The 22,045-nt window shown below is 37.9% G+C and overlaps 1 protein-coding gene across 1 annotated transcript in view; it reads left to right on the top strand.

Annotated features, from left to right (window-relative positions):
• Positions 1-22,045, top strand: part of ALG13 (ALG13 UDP-N-acetylglucosaminyltransferase subunit) — a 75,685-nt gene that overhangs the window by 29,366 nt on the left and 24,274 nt on the right. Inside the window, 15 exon segments of the mRNA XM_032618959.1 lie at positions 842-923; positions 1,124-1,286; positions 3,425-3,500; positions 4,801-4,909; positions 6,539-6,603; positions 6,928-7,028; positions 8,055-8,182; positions 8,945-9,191; positions 9,768-9,881; positions 10,067-10,223; positions 10,592-10,712; positions 13,175-13,207; positions 13,304-13,359; positions 17,058-17,129; positions 18,409-18,577. Of these exon segments, the coding sequence (XP_032474850.1) occupies positions 842-923; positions 1,124-1,286; positions 3,425-3,500; positions 4,801-4,909; positions 6,539-6,603; positions 6,928-7,028; positions 8,055-8,182; positions 8,945-9,191; positions 9,768-9,881; positions 10,067-10,223; positions 10,592-10,712; positions 13,175-13,207; positions 13,304-13,359; positions 17,058-17,129; positions 18,409-18,577 (1,693 nt within the window).

The raw sequence follows: 22,045 nt of genomic DNA on the forward strand, positions 1-22,045 counted from the left end.
AATATGATGTCAAAAACAGTAATCATGAGGGAAGGAGAGTAAAAATACAGGGTTGATAAAATGCATTTGAAATTAAGAGATCAGCAGTTTAAAATAATCATGTGTAAATATATATATATATAGAGAGAGATTGCTATATATAAATCTCATGCTAACCACAAACTAGAAATCTGTAATAGATACACACACATAATAGAGAAAAGAATCCAAATGTAACACTAAAGAAAGTTATCAACTCGTAAGAGAGCAGAAGAAGAAGAAAGGAACAAAAAAGAACTACAAAAACAACTCCAAACAATTAACAAAAATAAAAAAGGATGGAAAATTGTGTCAAGAACCTGGAGTAACTAAAACTCTAATATACTGCTAGTATGAACATAAATTGCACAACCATTTTGGAAAACTGTCTTCTTTTTAAAATTGAAGTGTGGTTAGTTTGCAGTGTTGTGTTAATTGCAGGTGTGCAGTGGGGTAATTTAGTTGTACATATATATATTTTTTTCAGATTCTTTTCGCTTATTAAAAAAATTAAAATAAAACTCACTGTCAAGAAAATCTGTTTGTGGAATACAGCTTTCATTTATCTGTATTTGGATTTTAAACTCACTTTTTCCCCAGCCTTATTGAGATTTGATTGACATGTATGCTAAGTGAAATAAGTCAAACAGAGAAAGACAAATACTGTATGATATCACATATATAGAATCTGAAAGTCACTTTTTTAAAAAAGCAAATTCATTTAGTTTATCAGTTTCTGATTAGCAACTTAATTTGAAGTATTTCATGGTTGTAAGATATCTAACATTCACTTAATTGTTCTATGTGTTTTTCTTTTCTTCAGATTCTACTCTGCTGTTCAAGTAATGGTCATTACGATTCAGTGTACTCAAAACAATTTCAGTCAAGTGCAGCTGTTTGTCAAGGCATGTGAAGGCTTTATAAATGTTTGGGTGTGCTTTCAGATGATTTGTTGCCGATCTTTAAATTGAGTGGCCCACCATAAATAGCTCTTTTAAAACTTTGTTGGTACCTATTGAATTCATATACTGGGTTATAGCTATTTTCACATTGTTACAAAAATTCTTATTTTGACAATTGGAGTTTTGGTCATTTTTTCCTTTAGCTGTATTGTATGAAATTCTCTATAAAGATGTGTTTGTTGTGGATGGAGAAGAGTTGAAGACTGCAGTTAAGTTGTTTCGAAGTGGTTCCAAGAAGAACAGGAACGGTGCTGTGACTAGCAGTGGAGATGTCCGTATTGACTACAAGAGTTCAACTCAGGATAGGTAATAAAGGGAAAGGGGATGTCAACTACAAGATCATGTTTCTGTGTATCATTTGAAAGTGGAAGGGACCTGGCAAGGTTATGACTTAGTATATTTATACACAGTCATCTCTTGACATTTGTGGAGGATTGGTGCCAGGACCCCTGCAAACACCAAAATGCTTGATGCTTAAGTCCCTTGTATAAAACAGTGTAGTATGTGCAGTTGACCCTCTCCATATCCATGGGTTCTGCGTCCACAGATTCAACCAATTCCATCCGTGGCTGGTTGAATCTGTGGATGTGGACCCTGCTGAAATGAAGGGGCCAACTGTATACACACACACGTATGTATGTATGTATGCTTGTATGTACAGGGATATACGTTTTTTAATGGGGGAAGAGAAGTTTTACCAAAAGATATGTTGCATTGCGAAATGCTCAGGCTTTGGGGGTTTGGTCCAAGTCAGAATCAGTTTTTTTGTTTTTCTCCTATTAACCTGTCTTGTGTCAACTTTATTATTAGTCCAGCCACAAGAACTCAAGACGGGTAGGGGGGAAATTTCCCCCTCCTGACACGTATCTCAAGTCTGACTCCAGAATCAGTTTTTTAATTGCTAGAAGAGACTTTGGAACTATAATCACATGATTCTCAAACTTATATATGAATTACTTAGAGCGCTTGTTAGAAAGGCAGATTTGGGGGCCTCCCTTCAAAATTGGAGGTCAGAGTAGGGCCAGGGATCTACTTTTTAAACAAGTACACCCAAGTATTCTGATAGAGGTAGGCCATGGACCACACTTTGAGGGAAAAAAACCTGATTCTAAACCAGCACCATCATTTTGTAGATGGTAACTGAGGTTCAAAGTGGTTACTTGACACATACATCCAGCTAGTAGAAAAGAATCTCTCAGGCTAAAGGGGAGTTTTAGGAGCTTTTAGTGTCTGCCTTTGGTACTCACTAGGAGTATACATTGTGGCCTCTGAGGAAGCAGCTATTATTGAACAGATTTAGTCAAAAACTTTGAGATAATAAAGTAGATGTTGTCTTATAATTCTCCCTGATTCTTCTGTCTGGAAATTCAGATAGGCTTGGTGCTAGTCAGATATAACCTTGTCTTTTTGTTGTCTTGCAGTTCTATTTCTTGAATGTTTAATGCTTTTTTTTTTTTTTTTTTTGGATAAAGAGGGTTTTTTAAAACTTACAATCGGCCCTCCCGATCCACATGCAGAACCTGGGGTGGTGGAAGGCTGACCGTGAGGGACTTGAGAAACTTGAGGATTTTTATATCTACCAGGGGTCCTGGACCCAATCCCTCATGGATACCAAGGGATGACTGTATTAAGGAATGCGGGGCGGGGGGTGGCAACCATATGTATCAGGGTAGAAGTTGCTTCATTCTGCACTGATTATTTGTATTAAGAACTTGAGGCTTACAGAAACTAAAGTAGTAGGAAGGCAGGGTGTATTAGTTATCTGTTGCTGCATAACAATATTTCCACAAACTTGGCAGCTTAAAACAACATTCTTATCTCATAATTTATGTGGGTTAGGAATCTGGGCACAGCTTATCTGGGTCTTCTGCTTAGGATCTCACAAGAATGTAATGAGGGTTTTAGCCAAGATTGAGTTCTCATCTGGAGCTTTGGGGAAGGACCCACATGGTTCTTGGTAGTATTCAGTTCCTTGCAGCTGTAGGACTGAGAACTTCAGCTTTTTGCTGGCTGTCAGCCAGAATAACCCTCAGCTCCTTGCCACATGGGGTTGGTGAACATGTCTGCTTGCTTCCTTATAGTCAGCAAGAGAGAGAGATCAGCAAGACAGGCACTACATTCTTATATAGTGTAATGATATACATCCTGTCTGTTGGTTAGACACAAACTTGGAGGGAAATCATACAAGAGTGTGAACACCAGGAGGTGGGGATCATAGTGACCATCTTAAGATTGTGTCCCCACAGGAGGTATGAAATATATAGGAGGTATTTGTAGCACGTACTTAAAAAAAGGAAGCATAAATGTAAATGCTGGGATGAAAATGTATTTGCCTCATTTTTAGAACTGAGCTACTTTACCACTAGATGGTGGTATAGTCATTAGACTTACGACTTAGCTACTGCATTTATATAAAGCTCTTTGTTCTAAATCTTTTCAATTAGGACTGAAGAGTGGGGTGCCTGCTGCAATGTTGAAAATATACCAGAGGGGTACAATCAAGGAACAGAAGAAGCAAAGGTTTGAGATCTTCTAGGGCAAAGAATTTTCATAATCTTGGCTTGCAGTATCATAACTTAAACTAGTTAATGTCAGATGGTCCATTTTAGTTATATGGGGTTGGGGAAGAGCTGATGTTTTCCTTCGTGTAAGTCTTGATCTGAAATGTAAAATGTGTGCTTAATGTTCTCTGAATTTTTGTTCCTATGGAATTGTAAATTTTTTTCAAAGCTAACTCTGAACACTTGAGAAATTTCAGAAGCTGTTGTTTTCAAGTTAAAGTAATATTAGAAACCCAATAGATATTTAGTTTGTAATCAGTCTTCTGATGCTGAGGTTTCTTTCTGTCATTAAAGAGAGTAAGGTTTATTCCTATTTTACTCAGAAAATAGGTAGTAATCCTAGTTGGAGAAACAGGAGGAATTTTACCACCTGTATAGGTCTAATATCAAGCAGACCTTCAGTTTGAGACTAGCTAAATAGGGCAAATACTACTAGAACAATCTCTGTGTATGCCCCCAAGTGCTGGTAATTTGGAAACAGTATGGAATACCATGAAATTCTAGGAAAGCAGAAGAAAAAGATAATTCTTTTGGAAATTGTAGCAGATTTGGACCAAAATGAAGTAACCTTTTCAGATTTGTCTAGGTGTCTAGGGTACAGAAACACTTGCACCTCTGTATGCATATTAAGATGAGACTTGTTGAATAGCCCTGACTGAATCTTTAATTCTGGTCTGTGTTGCATTGATTTATGTATCTCCTGAGTTACTGGCTGCTTTAGACAGTATTTCCCTTCTGCCATCTATAACCTTTTAGATTTCTGCATATTGCTTATTTAGACTCCTGATTTTTAAAAAATACAGTAAAATTTATTGTGGCTTTTCTTTTTTTTTTTTTAATGAAAGTTTATTTATTTATTTAGGCTATGTTGGGTCTTCGTTGCAGTGCGCGGGCTTTCTCTAGTTGTGGTGAGCGGGGCTACTCTTCATTGTGGTGCTCAGTCTTCTCATTGCTGGGGCTTCTCTTGTTGCGGAGCACGGGCTCCAGGTGTGCGGGCTTCAGTAGTTGTGGTGCACGTGCTTAGCTGCCCCGATGCATGTGGGATCTTCCCGGACCAGGGCTCGAACCCATGTCCTCTGCATTGGCAGGTGGATTCTTAACCACTATGCCACCAGGGAAGTCCTATTTCTTTTAATAAAGAAGGAAAGGCCTATATGTACATAGTTTTAAAAAAGGAAGAAAAGAACCTTATTTCTTCCTTCTTCATAGAATGAAGACTTAAGGATGGTGAGTTTGTAGCATGATTATTTTTGTTTTAGACTCCAGAAAATCCATCAAAGGTGCTCTTGCCTTATAAGGTGCTCAAAGCCCTGGATCCAGAAATCTATCGTAATGTAGAATTTGATGTTTGGCTGGACAGCAGAAAAGGTAATGAAACATCAACAGGATATTTTTGAATCCTGACAGATCTAGGAGAATAATTTTGCAAAATTTTTTAATAAGAGGTGTTTTCAAACCACTGTTATAAAAAAACCCACTTTTATATGTTTATATGGTACTTTTTAGCCTACTCAATACATGATTTACATCCAAAGGAGGAAACAAATAGGTTTAGAACTGGGGAGGGATCTTTTAGAGTCTGATGTTCATCAGGGACTTCAACTGTGCAAAGACTGTGTGTCTTTAGATAACTTTAAGAGTACCAGAAACTTGTAAGTGGAAGTAAGTTCATCTTAAGTTTAATGTGTCAAGACTGCCCTCACTGATAGATGAATAGGTCGGGTGTTGGCAAACTATGACCTGTGAATCAAATCTAGTCTGCCACCTGTTTTTGTATGGTCTGTGAGCTAAGAATGGTTTTTATATTTTAAGTGTCAGGGAAAAATTAAAAGAACAGTGTATTGTGATACATGAAAATTATATGAAATTCAATTTTAAGTGTCCATAAAGTTTTATGACAGACTTGAATAATTGCAAGAGTCTGTATGGCCCACAAACTTTATTTATTTTTATTTTTTTAAATTTTATTTTATTCTTTTTGCGGTACGCGGGCCTCTAACTGTTGTGGCCTCCCCCGTTGCGGAGCACAGGCTCTGGACGCGCAGGCTCAGTGGCCATGGCTCATGGGCCCAGCCACTCCACGGCATGTGGGATCTTCCCAGACCGGGACACGAACCCGCGTCCCCTGCATCGGCAGGCGGACTCTCAACCACTGCGCCACCAGGGAAGCCCATGGCCCACAAACTGTAAAATATTTACTATATGGCTCTTTACAGAGAAAGTTTGCCAACCCTTGAAATAAGTAATTGTTTCTCTCCCCTTATAAGATAACTAAGTTGATCAAAGTAGGTCTTAAAGTTCTGCCATCAAGGTAGCCTTTAATGTTTCATATTCAACCCCTTGAACCTTGGTGGTGAACCTAGGTATAGTTAATAATCTAGAATGAGGTTAATACCTTGTGGAACACAATGAAAACACAGTTGATCCTTGAACAATGTGGGGGTTAGGGCTGCTGACCCCCTAAGCAGTTGAAAATCCAGATATAATTTGTAGTCAGCCTTCAGTATTCCCAGTTCCTCTGTATCCTCAGTTCTACATCCTCAGATTCAACAACCTTGGTACTTGTAGTACTATTGAAAAAAATCTGCATATGAGTGGATACATGCAGTTTAAACCCGTGCTGTTCAAGGGTAAACTGTATTGCTTTGAAGAAGCTACACAGTGGGTTTTTTTTCCTTTTTTAAAAAAACTGAAGTGTGTTACTTTCATACTGTACCTTGTTGGTATATGACCAACTTTAAGATTACAACCTCCCAATTTCCACCTGTTTGTGTTTTATAGCACAGAACTATTCTGGCAGGTCTCCTTAGCTTGACCACAAGAATAACCCATCAAGAGTGATGGAATGACCCTTTAGGACATTTTCCCTCCAGATTTTAGCTTACAGTGGTAGCATTGTCAAAAACACTGTGGTAAAAGTAAATCAGAAAATGAAATGATGTAAAACAGCAAAGGAACCAGTTCGGTTGAGCTTGAATCTTCATTTTCTTTTCATAGAACTTCAAAAATCTGATTATATGGAGTATGCTGGGAGACAGTACTATTTGGGAGACAAATGTCAGGTTAGTTCCTTCTTTAAAGAATCAGTAATTTGTTTTTCTGAGATTGTGGTTTTAGTCATTAATATGAGTTCAACAAAACTAATTTACAAAATGCTAGGATTTTTTTAATGTTTGGTTAAATTTTAATTACAAACTTGTGATTAGATGTAACACTGTTTCAGCATGTGCAGCCTCCATTGAACTGGACTGGCAGTGTTGATTATCAGCTGCTTTAATAAGTAAATACTGAGCTTCACTTGGGAGGAGAAGTAGTGTTTTTGTTTGACAAAAGCCAGATCTGACTCGAGACTAGGTGTTTTCTTACTGTCTCTTCCCCTCTTTCAGGTTCATTTGGAATCAGGCGGAAGATATTATAATGCTCATATTCAGGAAGTTGGAAATGAAAGCGATTCTGTAACAGTCTTCATTGAAGAACTGGCAGAAAAGTAAGGATATAATAATTTGTTGAATTACTAAAATCTTTGGCTTTTGATGCCTTTTTGTAATATTGAGAATTACCAGGATGCTAGTAAGAGAACCAAAGTTATATCTGGTACTGGCCTAAGATGACTTATTGTGAGTTGTAAAAGCATATGGTGAAGTGTGAAATTTCAGTATACCTATGCATAAGTTTCAAAATCCTGGGTAATAGCCAACTTATTAGAAATACTAAGTACAACAGAATTCTGATATAAAACTATACTAACTGGAAAGCTAGTTTGCTAACTGAGCCTCTGCCAATATCAAGATAGGCTAGTCCATCTGTTTTCAAACTTTAACATACCCCAGAATTACCAGGAGAGCTTGTTAAAATACAGATTGATGAGCTCCACCCCCAAAGTTTGATTTAGTAAGTTTGTGGTGGGGCCCAAGAATTTGAACTTCTAACAAGTTTCCAGGTGATGCTAATGCTGTTGGTCCACTTTGAGAACCATTAAAGTAGGTAATGCTGCCCTAACAACCAAAGACTCTTGGCAACTTAAAAGTTCATTTCTTGCTCATTTAGCATGTTCATAGTAGGTCAGCAAAGGGGACCCAGGTTGACAACGGCTCTATCCAGACATATGCTGCCAGGATCACAGGCAGGGAAAAAATGAAAACATGACAAACTGTGTGCTGGTTTTTAAAGCATCTGCTTAAATTTTCCTGGCCAAAATAGGTTACATAACTAAGCCTAAAGTCAATGGGGTGAGAAAATATAATCCTTCTTCAAGGAGAGGCAACAAATATTTGTAAATTAGTCTACCACAGTCTTTCCTCCTGAGCATGATATGTGCTACAGACAGCTGTGAAATTGTACAAACTGCTCTTAGGTTTTTTAACATAAAAAGATAAACCTCAGTGAGGAAGCTAGTGTTAACAGGTTTAAGTAGAAAACACTTGAAAATGAAGCAGGAGGGATCAGGTATATGTATCAAATGAGAATTAAGTCTGTGTTGCAATGGCTTAATGGTGGTATCTTTACATTTAAGGTATGTTGTTCCACTGGCTAACTTAAAACCAGTTACACAAGTGACACCTGGTCCTGCCGGGAATGTTATACCCAGTAGGAAAGGAAGAGGTTACCAGAAAATTTCCTGGGGCTGTGTCCCAGAAATGGGTTTGTATGCTGAAGGTTTTATTATTTTCCTCTTGTATTTACCTACATTGCACTTAAAAAAAAAAAAAAAAAAGCTGGAACATTAAGTCTTATTCTGGGTTAGAGTTTCTCAACTTCAGCACTACTGACTTTTTAGGATGGATAATACTTCGTTGTAGGGAGCTGTCCTGTGCATTGTAGGATGCTTAGCATCCCTGGTCTCTATCTACTAGATGCCAGCAGCATCCTTCTCCAAGTTATGACAACCAAAAATGTCTCCAGACATTGCCAAATGTGCCTCAGGAAAGGGAGGGGCAAAATTGTCCCTGGCTGAGAACTACTGTTTAGGTGACTTTGTTTAAGCTTAAGGTGGAGTGGATTTTAAATTCTAAAACTTGAAGGAAAACATTTCTCAAAGAACTAGGAAAACACCTCATAGAAGCAGCCAGAGAAGCTGGAAGCAGCCGTATTAATATGTCTATTAATAGATATAATTTTTTGGATAACAGTAACGTAGATGACTGGATGACTGACTCTATGTTTTGATGACCAAAGTTGCCTATACTAAAGGTAGTGCTGAGATGTCCATTGATACAGAAGTTACTTGCTGGTTTTGCCCTTCTGAATGAAAGACCTAGTACATCCTTTGAAAATACAGAAGTTCCTTCCCTGTTTTCATATGGTTTTCCTAAGTAAAACATGTGAGAGTCTTAGACATTTGTGGGAGACACTGGACCTTTTGCTTTGGTTTTGAAGCTTATTGCTTCTTTGTTTGCTTGAAAGCTATGTCAGAGATGGACATGAAGCAACGGAGGAAGATGTTCAAGAAAATTAGAGGGAAAGAGGTTTATATGACTATGGCTTACAGCAGGGGAGACCCCCTCCTTCCACCCAGGCTTCAGCACAGTATGCGTTATGGGCATGATTCTCCAATGCACTACTCACAGACAGCTGGCGGTGTTATGTCTAATGAACATTTTCATCCTCAACATTCATCTGAGGGACAAGGTCGGGGATATGGGATGCCCAGGTAGGTCTTAACTGACTTTGAAGATAATGTACATCTCTGTTTAGACATTGGAAATAATTCCTGGGCAGAATTACAGTAGAATTTAGAAATATCTTAATAGTTTAGATTTCTTTTATAATCTCTGCCTGAAGGGAGCGTAACGGATGGAACTGATGTATACTTAAATTCTTGTCAAATTTATTGAAGATTTGTATTCTCATAGTCTAGGAAAATATGATGGAGCAGTTGAAGAGATCCTAGAAGATAGAATGCCATCAAGCTGAGTGCCATGTATATGGCACTGTGTCTGTCAATAATGAATAGGCCAAACCATAATGGGAAAGAATATAAAAAAAGAATATATGTATATGTATAACTGAATCACTTTGCTGTACAGCAGAAATTAATACAACATTGTCAAGCAACTATACTGCAATTTAAAAAAAATGAATAGGCCTAATGTCAGTAGTGAGGAAAGCAAAGCTCTTTTTATTTGGTCATTTTTAGAAGGATATGTTAATTCTATTTAACTACAAAGACTGACTACTCAAGCACTAGTAAATAAAGAGTTCTGTTTTTTTCCCCCTTTATTCTTAGAGATTCACCTCGCTTTATAAACAGGCACAACATGGCAAGCCCTAAAGTTGCTTTTTACCCTGGCCCAGGTAAAAGGTGCTGCCAGAGCTATGATAACTTCTCTTATAGGTCTCGGTAAGTGAATTTTAAGTGTTGAAAGAGAAAACGAGTGAGTCTGACTTTGTTGCTGTGCAGTAAATATATGGACTAAAATTTAAAGTGTCAACATTGAGATGTTTGAACTGTTATTTAGAAATTAGAAACAAGTTACTACCATATTTTACCTTTTTTTCCTCTTCTCATTCTGCAAACTACTTAAGTTCCTTTAGACGTAGTCACCGCCAGATGCATTGTATGAATAAGGAGTGCCAGTTTAGCTTTGTTCCAGAGAATGGACAGATACCCAGGGGCTTGGAAGAAACCATTACTTTTTATGAAGTTGAAGAAGGGGATGAGACTGCTTATCCAACTTTACCTGTAAGTAGGTCAAAATTTTACTCAAAAAGCTATTTACTTTTTTTATTGTACTTTTTTAAGTGAAGGTAATATGGATACATTTTAGCTGTTTTACAAATGACCAAATAAAGCCCCTCCTGGAAAACATGAGTTTTCATCCTAGAGCTTTTAAAAATTGCAGGGAATGTGTTTTTAAGCTGTTCTTATAGAGGAGGAGTAGAGGTGGACAAATAATCTTGCCTATATAAGTATGGGCTAAAATCTTCTGTTTTCCTGATCATTATTTCCTCACATATTTTTGATTCTAAAGTAAATTTAAAATATTTATAGCTTTTTCTCTGACTGTATATGGAGAACTGCATGTGTATGTGTGTATCTCTTTGGTACAGAATCATGGAGGGCCCCCTACAATGGTTCCTGCTACTTCGAGATACCATGTTGCAAGGCGAGGACATAGCTCAGGCAAACAGACTCTGAATTCAGAGGAAGGTGATGGCCAGAATGACAATGGTGAGTCAGTTCCAGTTAAATATTTTTTTAAAAGATGATTCTTGTGGTATTAGCACAACAGGGCTAAAGTTTTGGTTTGGGGGGGTGGTCTCACTCTGTCTGGCAACTCATTTTGAAAGAGTTATCAGTTCTTGTATCAGAGCTTGCTAGGTTTTTGAAGATGTCTTGGTATTTTTCAGAAAGACAGACTTCTATTTCTGTACGCCACTACGTTGTTAAAACTTTCAGCTCTCTGCATAGGTCTTCAGTGAGTTTTGATTTGGTGAGATTTCAGCATGGAAGATATCTGTTCCTTATTAGTGAGGAACTATTCATGTTGTCCTCACCATTTGTATAACTGTTTTAGGCTTTTCATGTGACTCTTATTTTACAAGACTGCTGTGAAATAATTTCGTTGCCCAAAGAAATCTATTTGATCTATAAAATTACTATTCATTGAGTTCTAATGGCCATGTGCTGTACTAAGCAACTATATTTACAATTTAATATAATATTTTATCACTCTGAGGAATGTGGTATCTTTATTATTTTTTTATTAAAAATTTTTTAATAAATTTATTTTTGGCTGCATTGGGTCTTTGTTGCTGCGTGCGGGCTTTCTCTAGTTGCAGCGAGCTGGGGCTACCCTTTGTTATGGTGCATGGGTTTCTCATTGCGGTGGCTTCTCTTGTGGAGCACGGGCTCTAGGTGTGCGGGCTTCAGTAGTTGGGGCACGCGGGCTCTAGAGTGCAGGCTCAGTAGTTGGGGCGCACGGGCTTAGTTGCTCTGCAGCATGTGGGATCTTCCTGGACCAGGGCTCGAACCCTTGTCCCCTGCATTGGCAGGGGGATTCTTAACCAATTCTTCCCACCAGGGAAGCCCTTCTTTATTTTTTATATGAGGAAATTGAGGTTCAAAGGGTAAAGGACATGGCCAAAGTCATACCTTTGGTAAGTGGCAGAGATTTAATCTTTTTTATAACAGTTTTATTTAGATATAATCTACATACTATACAATTAACCTAACGTGTACAATTCAGTGTTTAAAGTGCAATTCAGTGGTTTTTAGTATAGTCACAAAGTTGCATACATCACCACAATCAATTTTAGAAAAAGAAACCCTGTACTCATTAGCCGTCATTCCTCATTATCCCCCTAGCATCTCCTCCCCCTGCCCCTAGTGGTAGGTAACCATCAATCTGCTTTCTGTCTTAATGGATTTGCCTATTCTGGACATTTCATATAAAAGGAATCATGCAATATGTGGTCCTTTGTGACTGGCAGAGATCAATTTTGAATTTGGGTTTATCTGACTCTAAAGCATGTATACATGACCTTTATAGTTGTTAGAGTGCCTCTCATCATTGGGTGTGCTTATTTTTTTACCACTTTTCTGTAAAATGAAATATGCCTACTGAAACAATTCTGGAGGAATTGGGTGGATTAAGGAGGTAAGAGGCAGTCTGAATGATTTGACTTACTGGTCAACGTATTTTCTTGTGATATTCTTTCTGCTACTTATGTTGGAGAAAATAGATATTTCTAAGAAGTTAGTGTGCATGCATGTGCCTGAGTATGCGTATTCTCTGCTCTTTTACTCAGGATGACCCTTTCACTTTTCCGTTTAGCACAGTGGGTATCTTCATAGGTACTGTTCACCTATAGTGGCATATTCAGAGTAACCAAATATTCATTCTCACCTTAAATCCTGTTGTCTGGAGGGTTACCTGCATGTGTGTTGGATAAGTGACATGTTTAGGAATCAATCCAGTTTTGACCTTTGGGGTGTTATTTGCTGGAAAACTGTCCAGTTGAAGATTGGCTTTCTCTGAATTTCAATGGTGTAGCAATCTTAGAGCAAAGTACTTCAGTCCTCTAAGCCATCTTCTGAGAACAAACTGATTGTAAGTGTATTATTTACCTGAATCAGGCTGAAAAACAGATGAAGCGTGCCATATTCCTTTAACGTTCACCTAAGCAAACTACTGGTTGTTATACTCAGATTACTTTATAATCACCATTTACTATATGCCAAGCATCATGCTATGTTCTTTTCACCCCACTATGAGCTAGGTACTGTTAACCCTGTTATACAGTGAAGAAATTAAGACAGAAAGATTAAATAACCTGCCTAAAGTGATATAGTTAATTAGGATTCAAATCTAGACAGTCCTAACTCCAGAGTCAGTGAAGTTAATCACCATACTCTACCACCAGAATTGGACACAAGTGGGTTTTTCACGTCTGTCTGAACTCTTAAGAACTAAGGGAATTTTCAAAGGAGAAATTTGTGCTGTTTACAGCCAGTCTCTGGCTTTAATATCTGTTGAGTAGTATGAAAGCTCAAATCACTTGTTTCAAGGATGTATACATTTTAGTTTTGAACATATATCCATAAAACTTGAGAAAAAGCAAGTGCTGGCCATCTGGTTCTCTGAGCAAGAATTCCTACATAAACACACTTTTTCTGTCTTTTTTTTCTAGGGGGATATCACGAAGAATATATTTATCCTTCAGGTCAGTGAGATCTAGGTAAAATCTGATATTCATTATTTATAAAATTTCAAACTATAGAATAGTGCTCATTATTTTTACTTTGGCTGTATCCTCTAGATCAAGACTATGAAACTTCAGGTGTTTACAGCACAACTGAATCTACAGCAAACTTGGTAGGTATTTAATAATAATGACAAACACATATAGCTCCTGTGTACTAGAACACTGTTCTGAGTGCTATACATATAAATGTATTTAAATCAGAACAATCCTATGAGGTATTAGGGTATCATTCCCATTTTGTAGATGAAGAAATTGAGGCCCAGAAATTAACTCATCCAAGATCACACCCCTTTCTACAAATTATCCTAGAGATGTTCCGAATATGTGTTGATACAAGAGGAAATTTGAACATTGGCGATGATGATTTTTTTAGAGGATTTTATCATGATCTTTCTAACAGTAACAATGGGCCATAAATCTCAGGTACTTAATATAACAAGAGTTTACTTCTTGGTTATGCTACATGTGTAGTGGAGGTCTGCAGGAGGGCTCTGCTTAGGGACTTAAGCTGATGGAAGCTCCATCCATGATTGCTAAGGCAGGAAACAAAAGGTAGTGAATGGTGCACTGGCTCTTACAGTTTCTACCTGGAGATGACACATATCACTTTCTTTTCCATTTCTTTTTTTGCGGTACACGGGCATCTCACTGCTGTGGCCTCTCCCATTGCGGAGCACTGGCTCCGGACGCGCAGGCTCAGCGGCCATGGCTCACGGGCCCAGCCGCTCTGTGGCACGCGAGATCCTCCTGGACCAGGGCACGAACCCGTGTCCCCTGCACCGGCAGGCGGACTCCCAACCACTGCGCCACCAGGGAAGCCCTCCATTTCTTTTTCATCGGCCAGAGCATGTTTCTCTTGAAGGCTCTAACTTCTCTGTGCCTAGAAGTCAAAAAGTTGGAAATATTTTAACAGCACTAAGGATTACAACATTCAGTGGAAACTCCCACAGGCAAAATACTTCCTTCCACCTCAGGAGAGGCAACCCCCAAATCCCCTTCAGTGTGATTAAACTCAGAGCCCAAGGTTTCTGGGAAGTGTGTAGTACTCTTTGTATTGGGTCCAGATGTGGCTCGTCTTGATCTGGAGGCTTAAACCAAATATACGAAGTTATTTTACCCCCTACATACCCAATTTCCGGTGGTAGAGCAGGGACTGAAAAATTGCAGTAGAACTTCCCATTCAGATGCAGGGAAAATGGGAGAAACAGTTACTGGCCCATAGCAATTCTGACATCATGCTGGACAGACATTTTGAGGGCCCCCAACCTAGGCATGGGGACTGTTCCCTGGAGAGGCTCCCTGGTTCATTGTTTTCTGGGGCTCTTGATTACTCCAAGGCCCTTCCTTCCTTGGCTATATTTGAAGTAGTAGGCATTGGAGAATAATCCCTCTTGGCAACTGAGCAGCTTTCTCAGCCTGCTTCTTACTCGTTGAAAATTGAGGGCCCAAGGGTGGTTTTATCTCAGTTGGATAGTTTTAATTCTGCTCATGGTTTCTTTGGCTATGTGAGTAATTTATTGTGCAGCTTCTCTGATTCCTATTAGTTTCATTTGCCAGTAGCCATACTGACAATTCTTTTTTATAAATATACTACTTAGATTTGCTATAATTCTTTGCATTCTTATCCCTGTCTCTACTTGATTGCAAATACCTTTAGCTTATCAGGCATTGATGAAAAGAGCCATACCTTTGAATACTTTTCCATGAGCCATTTTGTCCAACTGCAAGGATTCATTGGGTGTTATATCCTTAATGGGACTCTTGCTTTGAGATACTTCAGTGCAATCATATTTTAACAATGATTTGAGTCTTCCTTCAAGGCCGAGTTTTAACTTCTCTTTGTTGTTCAAAGCATTTATCAGTTTTATCTTTTAGAGTTTTGAGTTGAAGCAGTTGCCTCTCCAAACCCTACAAGTCCTAGTATCAAGGACTCTATTCCCTTTCATTCCTGCCTACAAACTACTTTTCTGTACACATCTGTCTTAAAATACCTTGCTGAACTCTGGCAGCAGTAATCAAAACACAAAACTAACATTCTGTTTTCCAAACCTCTTCCCTTAAGAGCTACAAATTCATAATCTCCTTCTCAAGTTAGGTTTTTGTTACAGCAGCACCCTAATTTTAGTTACCAATTACTGTTTTGGTCAAGCTAGGTTACGCTGCAGCAACAGTCCACCAAAATCTCAGCGGCTTAACACAGCTGTTATTGCTAATGTTATAGGTCCAGTGCAGGTTGGTAGCAGGCCTTTGCTCATCAGAGTCACTCAGGAACCCAGGCTGATGGACATGTACTTTCACAGTCACCTTGGCAGAGCTGAAGATAGGGAAATTAAACACTGGCTCTCAGTATTTCTGCTCATATTTCATTGTCCAAACAAGTCACGTGCCCATACCTAATTAGATGAGGCCGGGAAGAGCAACCTACCCATGTACCTAGGAGGAGAGCTGGAATATTTGTGAGGAAGTTGAATGATTACCCTCTATTCTCTGTGATTAATCTTAACTTTGATAGCTTCATGTACTGAATTTTTGTTTTTACTGTTTAGGCAATACATCTTAGGAAGGTGATGAAAACTGTGATATATAATTCTCTTCCCATTATTTCTCCTTTCCTTCCTTTGCCCCTGCTAGAGAAATAGTTTTTCCTCTCACTCTGTCATTACTATTCTCATATCACATGCTTTTTACACCATTTCTTGAAATAGCCACCCAAGTTGAAAAAGCAAGTAAAAATCTCGCCTTCAGGGATGACAGGAGTAGACACTTTCTTTCTGTCCCTTTAATTTCACTTGTCACGTGTTCCCTTTTTGTTCTGAACTTACTTTATCATACATCCCCAGTAGGTTTCAATCTCTTCATGACATGCTCCACTCCCACTCTCCAGTCACCAACTTTCTAAGTAATTTTTCTAAGTAATTTTTTCACAGCATTCTGAGGGGAGAAGAGCAATGCAGGACTTAGAGATTTCCAGGCACAGAACCTTCTAAGAAACTATGAACATTTTTTCTTCTTAATTCCACGCCCAACTCTCACCTAAATCCTTCTCTAGAATTGTTTAGAATTCACACTGGGCCTTCTGAGCCAGGGCTAAAGTTTGCTTTTTGGCCAGTACTTGGGCTGTACTTCAACACAGACTTTCGAAACATGCACTCTTAGGTCCATGTTAAGTTGGGCTTGTCTTTGTCCCAATGTGGTTCCTCTTGTTTCCTGTGATTATTTCACCTGATTTCCTCTGTGTCCTCATTACCAGCTTCTGCTGCTAGTTTATTTTTCTGTCATGACAGTCTGTCATGCATAATTCCGAGCCTTTTAAAATCATTGTTACTTTCACAAAGACAAGGTCTTGAGCCAAAGGGGAATGGTGTTTGGATTATACTACATCCTGCTTAGGTAGGATGCAGCTGACCAACCAGTTATCCACCCTTGTCCCAAGCTGTTCCTTTTGATGGAATGCTTTCTTTTAGCAACACTGTTGCTGGCCCTACTGATGTTGAGCTTTTTAAGGCAAGAGAGGACACTGAGAAAGTGTTTAAATTACAATTCTCCATTACATTTTAGTATCTACATTGGGACTAGAGTTGGATATGATCAGGATTTCTGTAGATAGGAAATAGAACAGTCACCTAAGTCAGGCACTAGAGTGATACCTTTTGGAGTATTATCATAGTAGTCACCTCCAAATTTGAATACTTTTAGGACAGATCACTTTCACTTATCTTTAGGAGATGTTGAAACAAAGCAGATCTTTTATTGATGTATTGTTTAATTTCTTGATTTCCCCTTATTTGTACTTCTGTATTCATTAAAGTCTCTTCAGGATAGAAGACCGTGTTCTATGTCTCCTCATGATACAGTTACCTCATACAACTACCCCCAGAAGGTAATCTTTATAGTTTTATTTTACAGTCAGTTGCAGTGGCCTAAACAGAAGAAAATGAATTTTTTTCTTTTTGGTCTCTGCCCTTCGTCATACTTCAAAGAAGCGGCTTATATTCTTATGTTAATTGTTATTGTACTTCCTGGTGCCTGGCACAATAATTAGTAAATTTATTAACAAATTGATGGAGCATCTGCTGTGTTCCAGACACTGTTCTGTGTGCTGGCATTGGACTACTCAGTCTACTCTGAACCTCTTACATAATGAGTGAGTTAATATAAATTACCTGTCAAGTCTGTGCCATTTCCTGAAACTTAAAATGTAAAGCTTTCTTATAGAATGGGAAGCTGGCATCAGAAAGGTAACTGAAACCGTAGGAGTAAATAAGATCATCCTGGAAAAGGGAAGAGATTGAGAACAGCATCTAGAACAGAGCTTGTGCATCACCATTTAGAAAATGGGTAGAGAAGGAATAGCCAAGGAGGGAGGAAAAGCAGGAGAGTGTATTATTATGGAAGCCCCAGGAAGAGAATGTTTCAAGGAATAGTCAAGTGTCAGTTGCTGCCAAGCCGTAAAGCAACATAAGGACTAACAAGAGTCTACTATGATTTGTTGCCATGGAGACCACTGTGACTTTGAATACAGTTTCTGAGAACCAGAGAGGGTAGCAGCCACATTGCAGTGGGTAATAAGAAAATGGAGACTACGGTGAGGACAGGGTGTTCATGAAGAAGAATCTGTTACCATTTATTGAACATCTTTCTGTGCACAGCCCTGTATTGGGTGCTGTGGCCTAATCAGAGAAACAAGTTGCAGTCTCACGAAGTTAAAAAAAAAAAAAAATAAGCAAAGAACATTTTCTGTTTGTTTTTTTTTTAAGTGTGTGTGGGGAAACATATGCATGTAAAAATAAATATGTACTATAAATTTCTGGATAGTATTCAGGAAACCCAGAGGTTACTTGTTTGTGGAGAGAGGAACTAGGCAGATGGAGGACAGGGGTTGGAGGAAACTTTTCATTGTATACAATTTTATACTTGGTTTTTGAATCATATTAATGTATTACCTTTCTAGAAAAATATTAAAATAAAAAAGTAAATCTCTCAAAGTCATCTGGGGTCTTCTAAAAGAAATAACCTTCCTGTATTAGGGTTACATAAATATTGGCTTCTTGGTGTTTTAGTTATTAGAATACTATTTCCTGAAGTTTAGGATCAGATAAGAGACCAATATTGTTTGTGAAACCAAACTTAGAGTTCTAAACTTTCTTCCACACTTACAGGTGGTGATGGTGAATTCTGCAGCAGTTGCAGCTTCCTGTGCAAATATTGTTCCAGCTCCAGTCTTAGCTAACTGTGCAGCAGCTAATCAAGCTGGTAGTACCACTTCAGTTTCCTCACAGAATGCTATACAGCCTCTATTTGTATCTCCGCCTACACAAGGCAGGCCAGGTAGGTTATTAGTGGTTCCTTACTGTGGAAGCCTTTTTCTATTCATGAACATGCCCATACAACAATTCTAGTGATTAGATAAGATTACTTTAATCTCCAGTATTAAATTTCAGTTTTTTTTCTTGCAAATTTAGCTTTGGTATGATTTCATAGCTATTGTTTTGCTAACCCCATTGAAAATTTAGAGGACTTGTACCAGTTTCTTAAACTTCAAGTTAAGTTTTATTATACAGAAATTAAGGTAAAGGTATTTCACACTTCACAGAATTAATTCCTGAAAAGTTTGGCTCTAGAATTTAAGAGATCCAGGTTAGAATCTTGGTTTTACAACTTACTAGCTATGTAATTTTGGACAAATTATTGAACCTTTCTTATCTGTGAGCTTGAAGGTACTGATAGTACCAATTTATGAAGTGGTTGTGAAATTCCACTGAGTTAATATAATTTAAAATTTTCAGCAGAATTCTGGGAAAGTGGTGGCAGCAACAGCATAGCTTTTCAGTCTGCGTCCCCAAATAAAAATGGAAATAGCAAAACCAAAACCCATGGGACAATGTTTAACAACAAAACTAGGTGACAAGGTCTCCCCATGAACCCCCAAATTTAAGCAGGTAGGGACAAACCATCAGTCACAAGACCTGCATGCTGTCAGGGTCAATGTGGGAGCAATAAGACGGAAGCATCAGGGATGTTGTCTGATGGACCTAAGAACAGAAGAACCCCAAAAGAACTAATAAGAATTCACTGGACAGTGGGGCAGCCAATTTGGAAGGAACAGCTAAGACTGGGAAGGGATTTGACCTCTCCAATACTAGGTGAGTGCTTTGGGTACATGGTAAAGGGACTAAAGGACTTGGAACAGTTTTGCCCCTAAGAACTCTGAAAACTGACCTGGCAGGGCTACCTTTTAGGATAATATTCCTCACTGGGTAGAAACTGCTGGGAGTGGAATCAAAGTTGATGAGGATAGGGAAAGAGCAGGTCCAGACTAAAGCTGAGAGAACAGAGCCAAGGAATCCTAGAAAGCAGTCATGTTTTTAAACACTACAAAAACAATAGAGATCCCTAAGAAGTTAGAAAAGCTTTCTTGTATTTCATCTCGTTCTAGAGTTCATAAAAAATAATTTCACATAAAAATGAATGTATATGTATAGCTGATTCACTTTGTTATAAAGCAGAAACTAACACACCATTGTAAAGAAATTCTGCTCCAATAAAGATGTTAAAAAAAAATGAATGAAAGAAAAGCACTAAGGTTGCATACAAAGGTGTTTTAAGAGGAAAACAGAATAGTATCCCTGTTAGACAGTAAAAGCATGTCAGAATGTGCACACTAAACAGAACTTAAACCAAACCAACAGCTATTTCAAAATGAGGCAAAGACGTTAATAAAATAACACAAAATGTTAAAAAATAACAAATCAGGATTAGAAGAAGTCGGATGAGGTGACAGAACTCAGGAAAGCATTAGAAATGGAAGAAAGTCATTTCGGTAATGAAGACTAAACTATAAAGAACGTGACCAAGTATGTACAACAGATAATGCTTTAAGAGAAAGATGTAAGAAAGGGGGGAAATCTAAAATGAAAAAAACGAAGAGAAAGATTCAAAAGTGACATATTGAAGTTAGGCAAAGGATATCCAACACTCATAGAAGTTCCTAAAGAAGAAAACCAAAGTAAGGGAAAAGAATAAATACTAAAAACTCTAATTCAGAAAAATTTCCTGAAATTAAAAAACTTTAAAACTACATACTGAAACACTGCTCTGCAGAATATTGGGCCAGAGCAACCAACACCAGGATATTCTAGTAAAACAACTGGGCTTTAAAGAAAAAGAGCCTATGGAGTATAAAGGAAATAAAATGATAATCGTCAAACTTTGACAGCAATGCTTCATGCTACAAGAAAATGGAGTAACATTTAAGATAATGAAAGGATATGTGAACCAAAGATTTTATATCCAGCCAAACATTTTCAGGCTTAAAGGGTAATGTATAAGAATTCAGAGAATATTATTTGCATGAGCCCTTCTTGAAGAATTGAATAAAGATACGCTGTCAAGTAAGGTAATTGCTAGCCACGTATGACACTTTAAATTTTAATTAATTACAGTTAAGTAAAATAAGTCTTCAGTTGCTCGGTCACACTGACCGCATGCCAGGTGCTCAAAGCCACACGTGGCTAGTGGCTACTGTATTGGACAGCACAGATACAGAATATTTCTGCCATCACAGGAAGTTGTATTGGAGGAACGGAGTGTATTGGAGAATGATTTTGACTTTTAGACCACCAGAACAATAAAAGACATTAGCTTAAGACCTGATTGTAAGTATTAAATATATACTTAACACAAAATGAGGGCTGAGAGGTTGATGATATACTATGTAAAGCCTTATATTTGAACAATATAGGTACAGTATAGCTATTTTTAAAAATGGGAGAATTGAGAGACCATGTGCCAAGCATTTTTTAATGTTTTCAATAAACATATCAGGTTCTTTTATCTAGATACTTAGATGTTATTCAGAGACTATAATGTTGGCTAAAACAAATGAGTATGGGATATTCCAGTTTTATCCCTCTGTGTCCTTGCAAACTGGGATCTTAGTATGGAAGAAAGGTAATGACACATGTACTAAAAAAGGCTAAGGAGAAACTTTTATGGTATCACATTTGAATTAAAAGTATCAGTATGAACTTGAGGTATTTTATCTTTAAATTTGTGTATTTCCTAGCTCTGTCCACTGAAAAGGCCCAGAAACAATGAGTATCTTTAGCACTCAGTTTGTGACGTTGAAATGCTGCTTCTCACTCAAACAGAAACAAAGAGCTTTATGGAGAAATTTCTGGTTCCAGGTCTGGGCAGGAAATGTTCAAGATTAGCCTGGATCATCTTGTCATGCTAGATAGCAAGGAAGCTATCAACAGGTACTGGGGGTCGTGTCAAAAGGACTCACGAGCCATCTTGAAGAGGTTCCCACTGGCCAAAGATGGAACAGTTTGAGCTTCAACAATGATAATTGCAATAGATTTTGGAACATGTCGAATATATTTAAAAGTTCCTGATGATATTTTAAAAATTGGTTCCCTTGGGATTAACAACTATCTATCTATCTATATATAAACAACTATACATAAAATAGATTAAAAAACAAGGATTTACTGTATAGCACAGGGAACTGTGATCGATATCTAATAATAACATATAATGGAAAATAATCTGAAAAGAATACATAACTGAAAAAAGAATTGGTTGTCTTAAGAGGATGTTAGGAAACCAGTTTACGTTCTTGAAAACGGGACAGTAAAGTGAAAGAATCAAGTATTTATCCTGCCTTTCTTATATGAACTATAATACGGGGTAACCAAATAGTAGATGAGGGGAAATATTTCTATAAGTATTCTAATCAGTGAAAAAGAAGTGGCAGAATGTAATCATTTTGCAGTCGTTACTGAACGGATGCAT

Source organism: Phocoena sinus, chromosome X, assembly GCF_008692025.1.
Source record: "Phocoena sinus isolate mPhoSin1 chromosome X, mPhoSin1.pri, whole genome shotgun sequence".
In the NCBI taxonomy this organism is placed as follows: Eukaryota; Metazoa; Chordata; class Mammalia; order Artiodactyla; family Phocoenidae; genus Phocoena; species Phocoena sinus.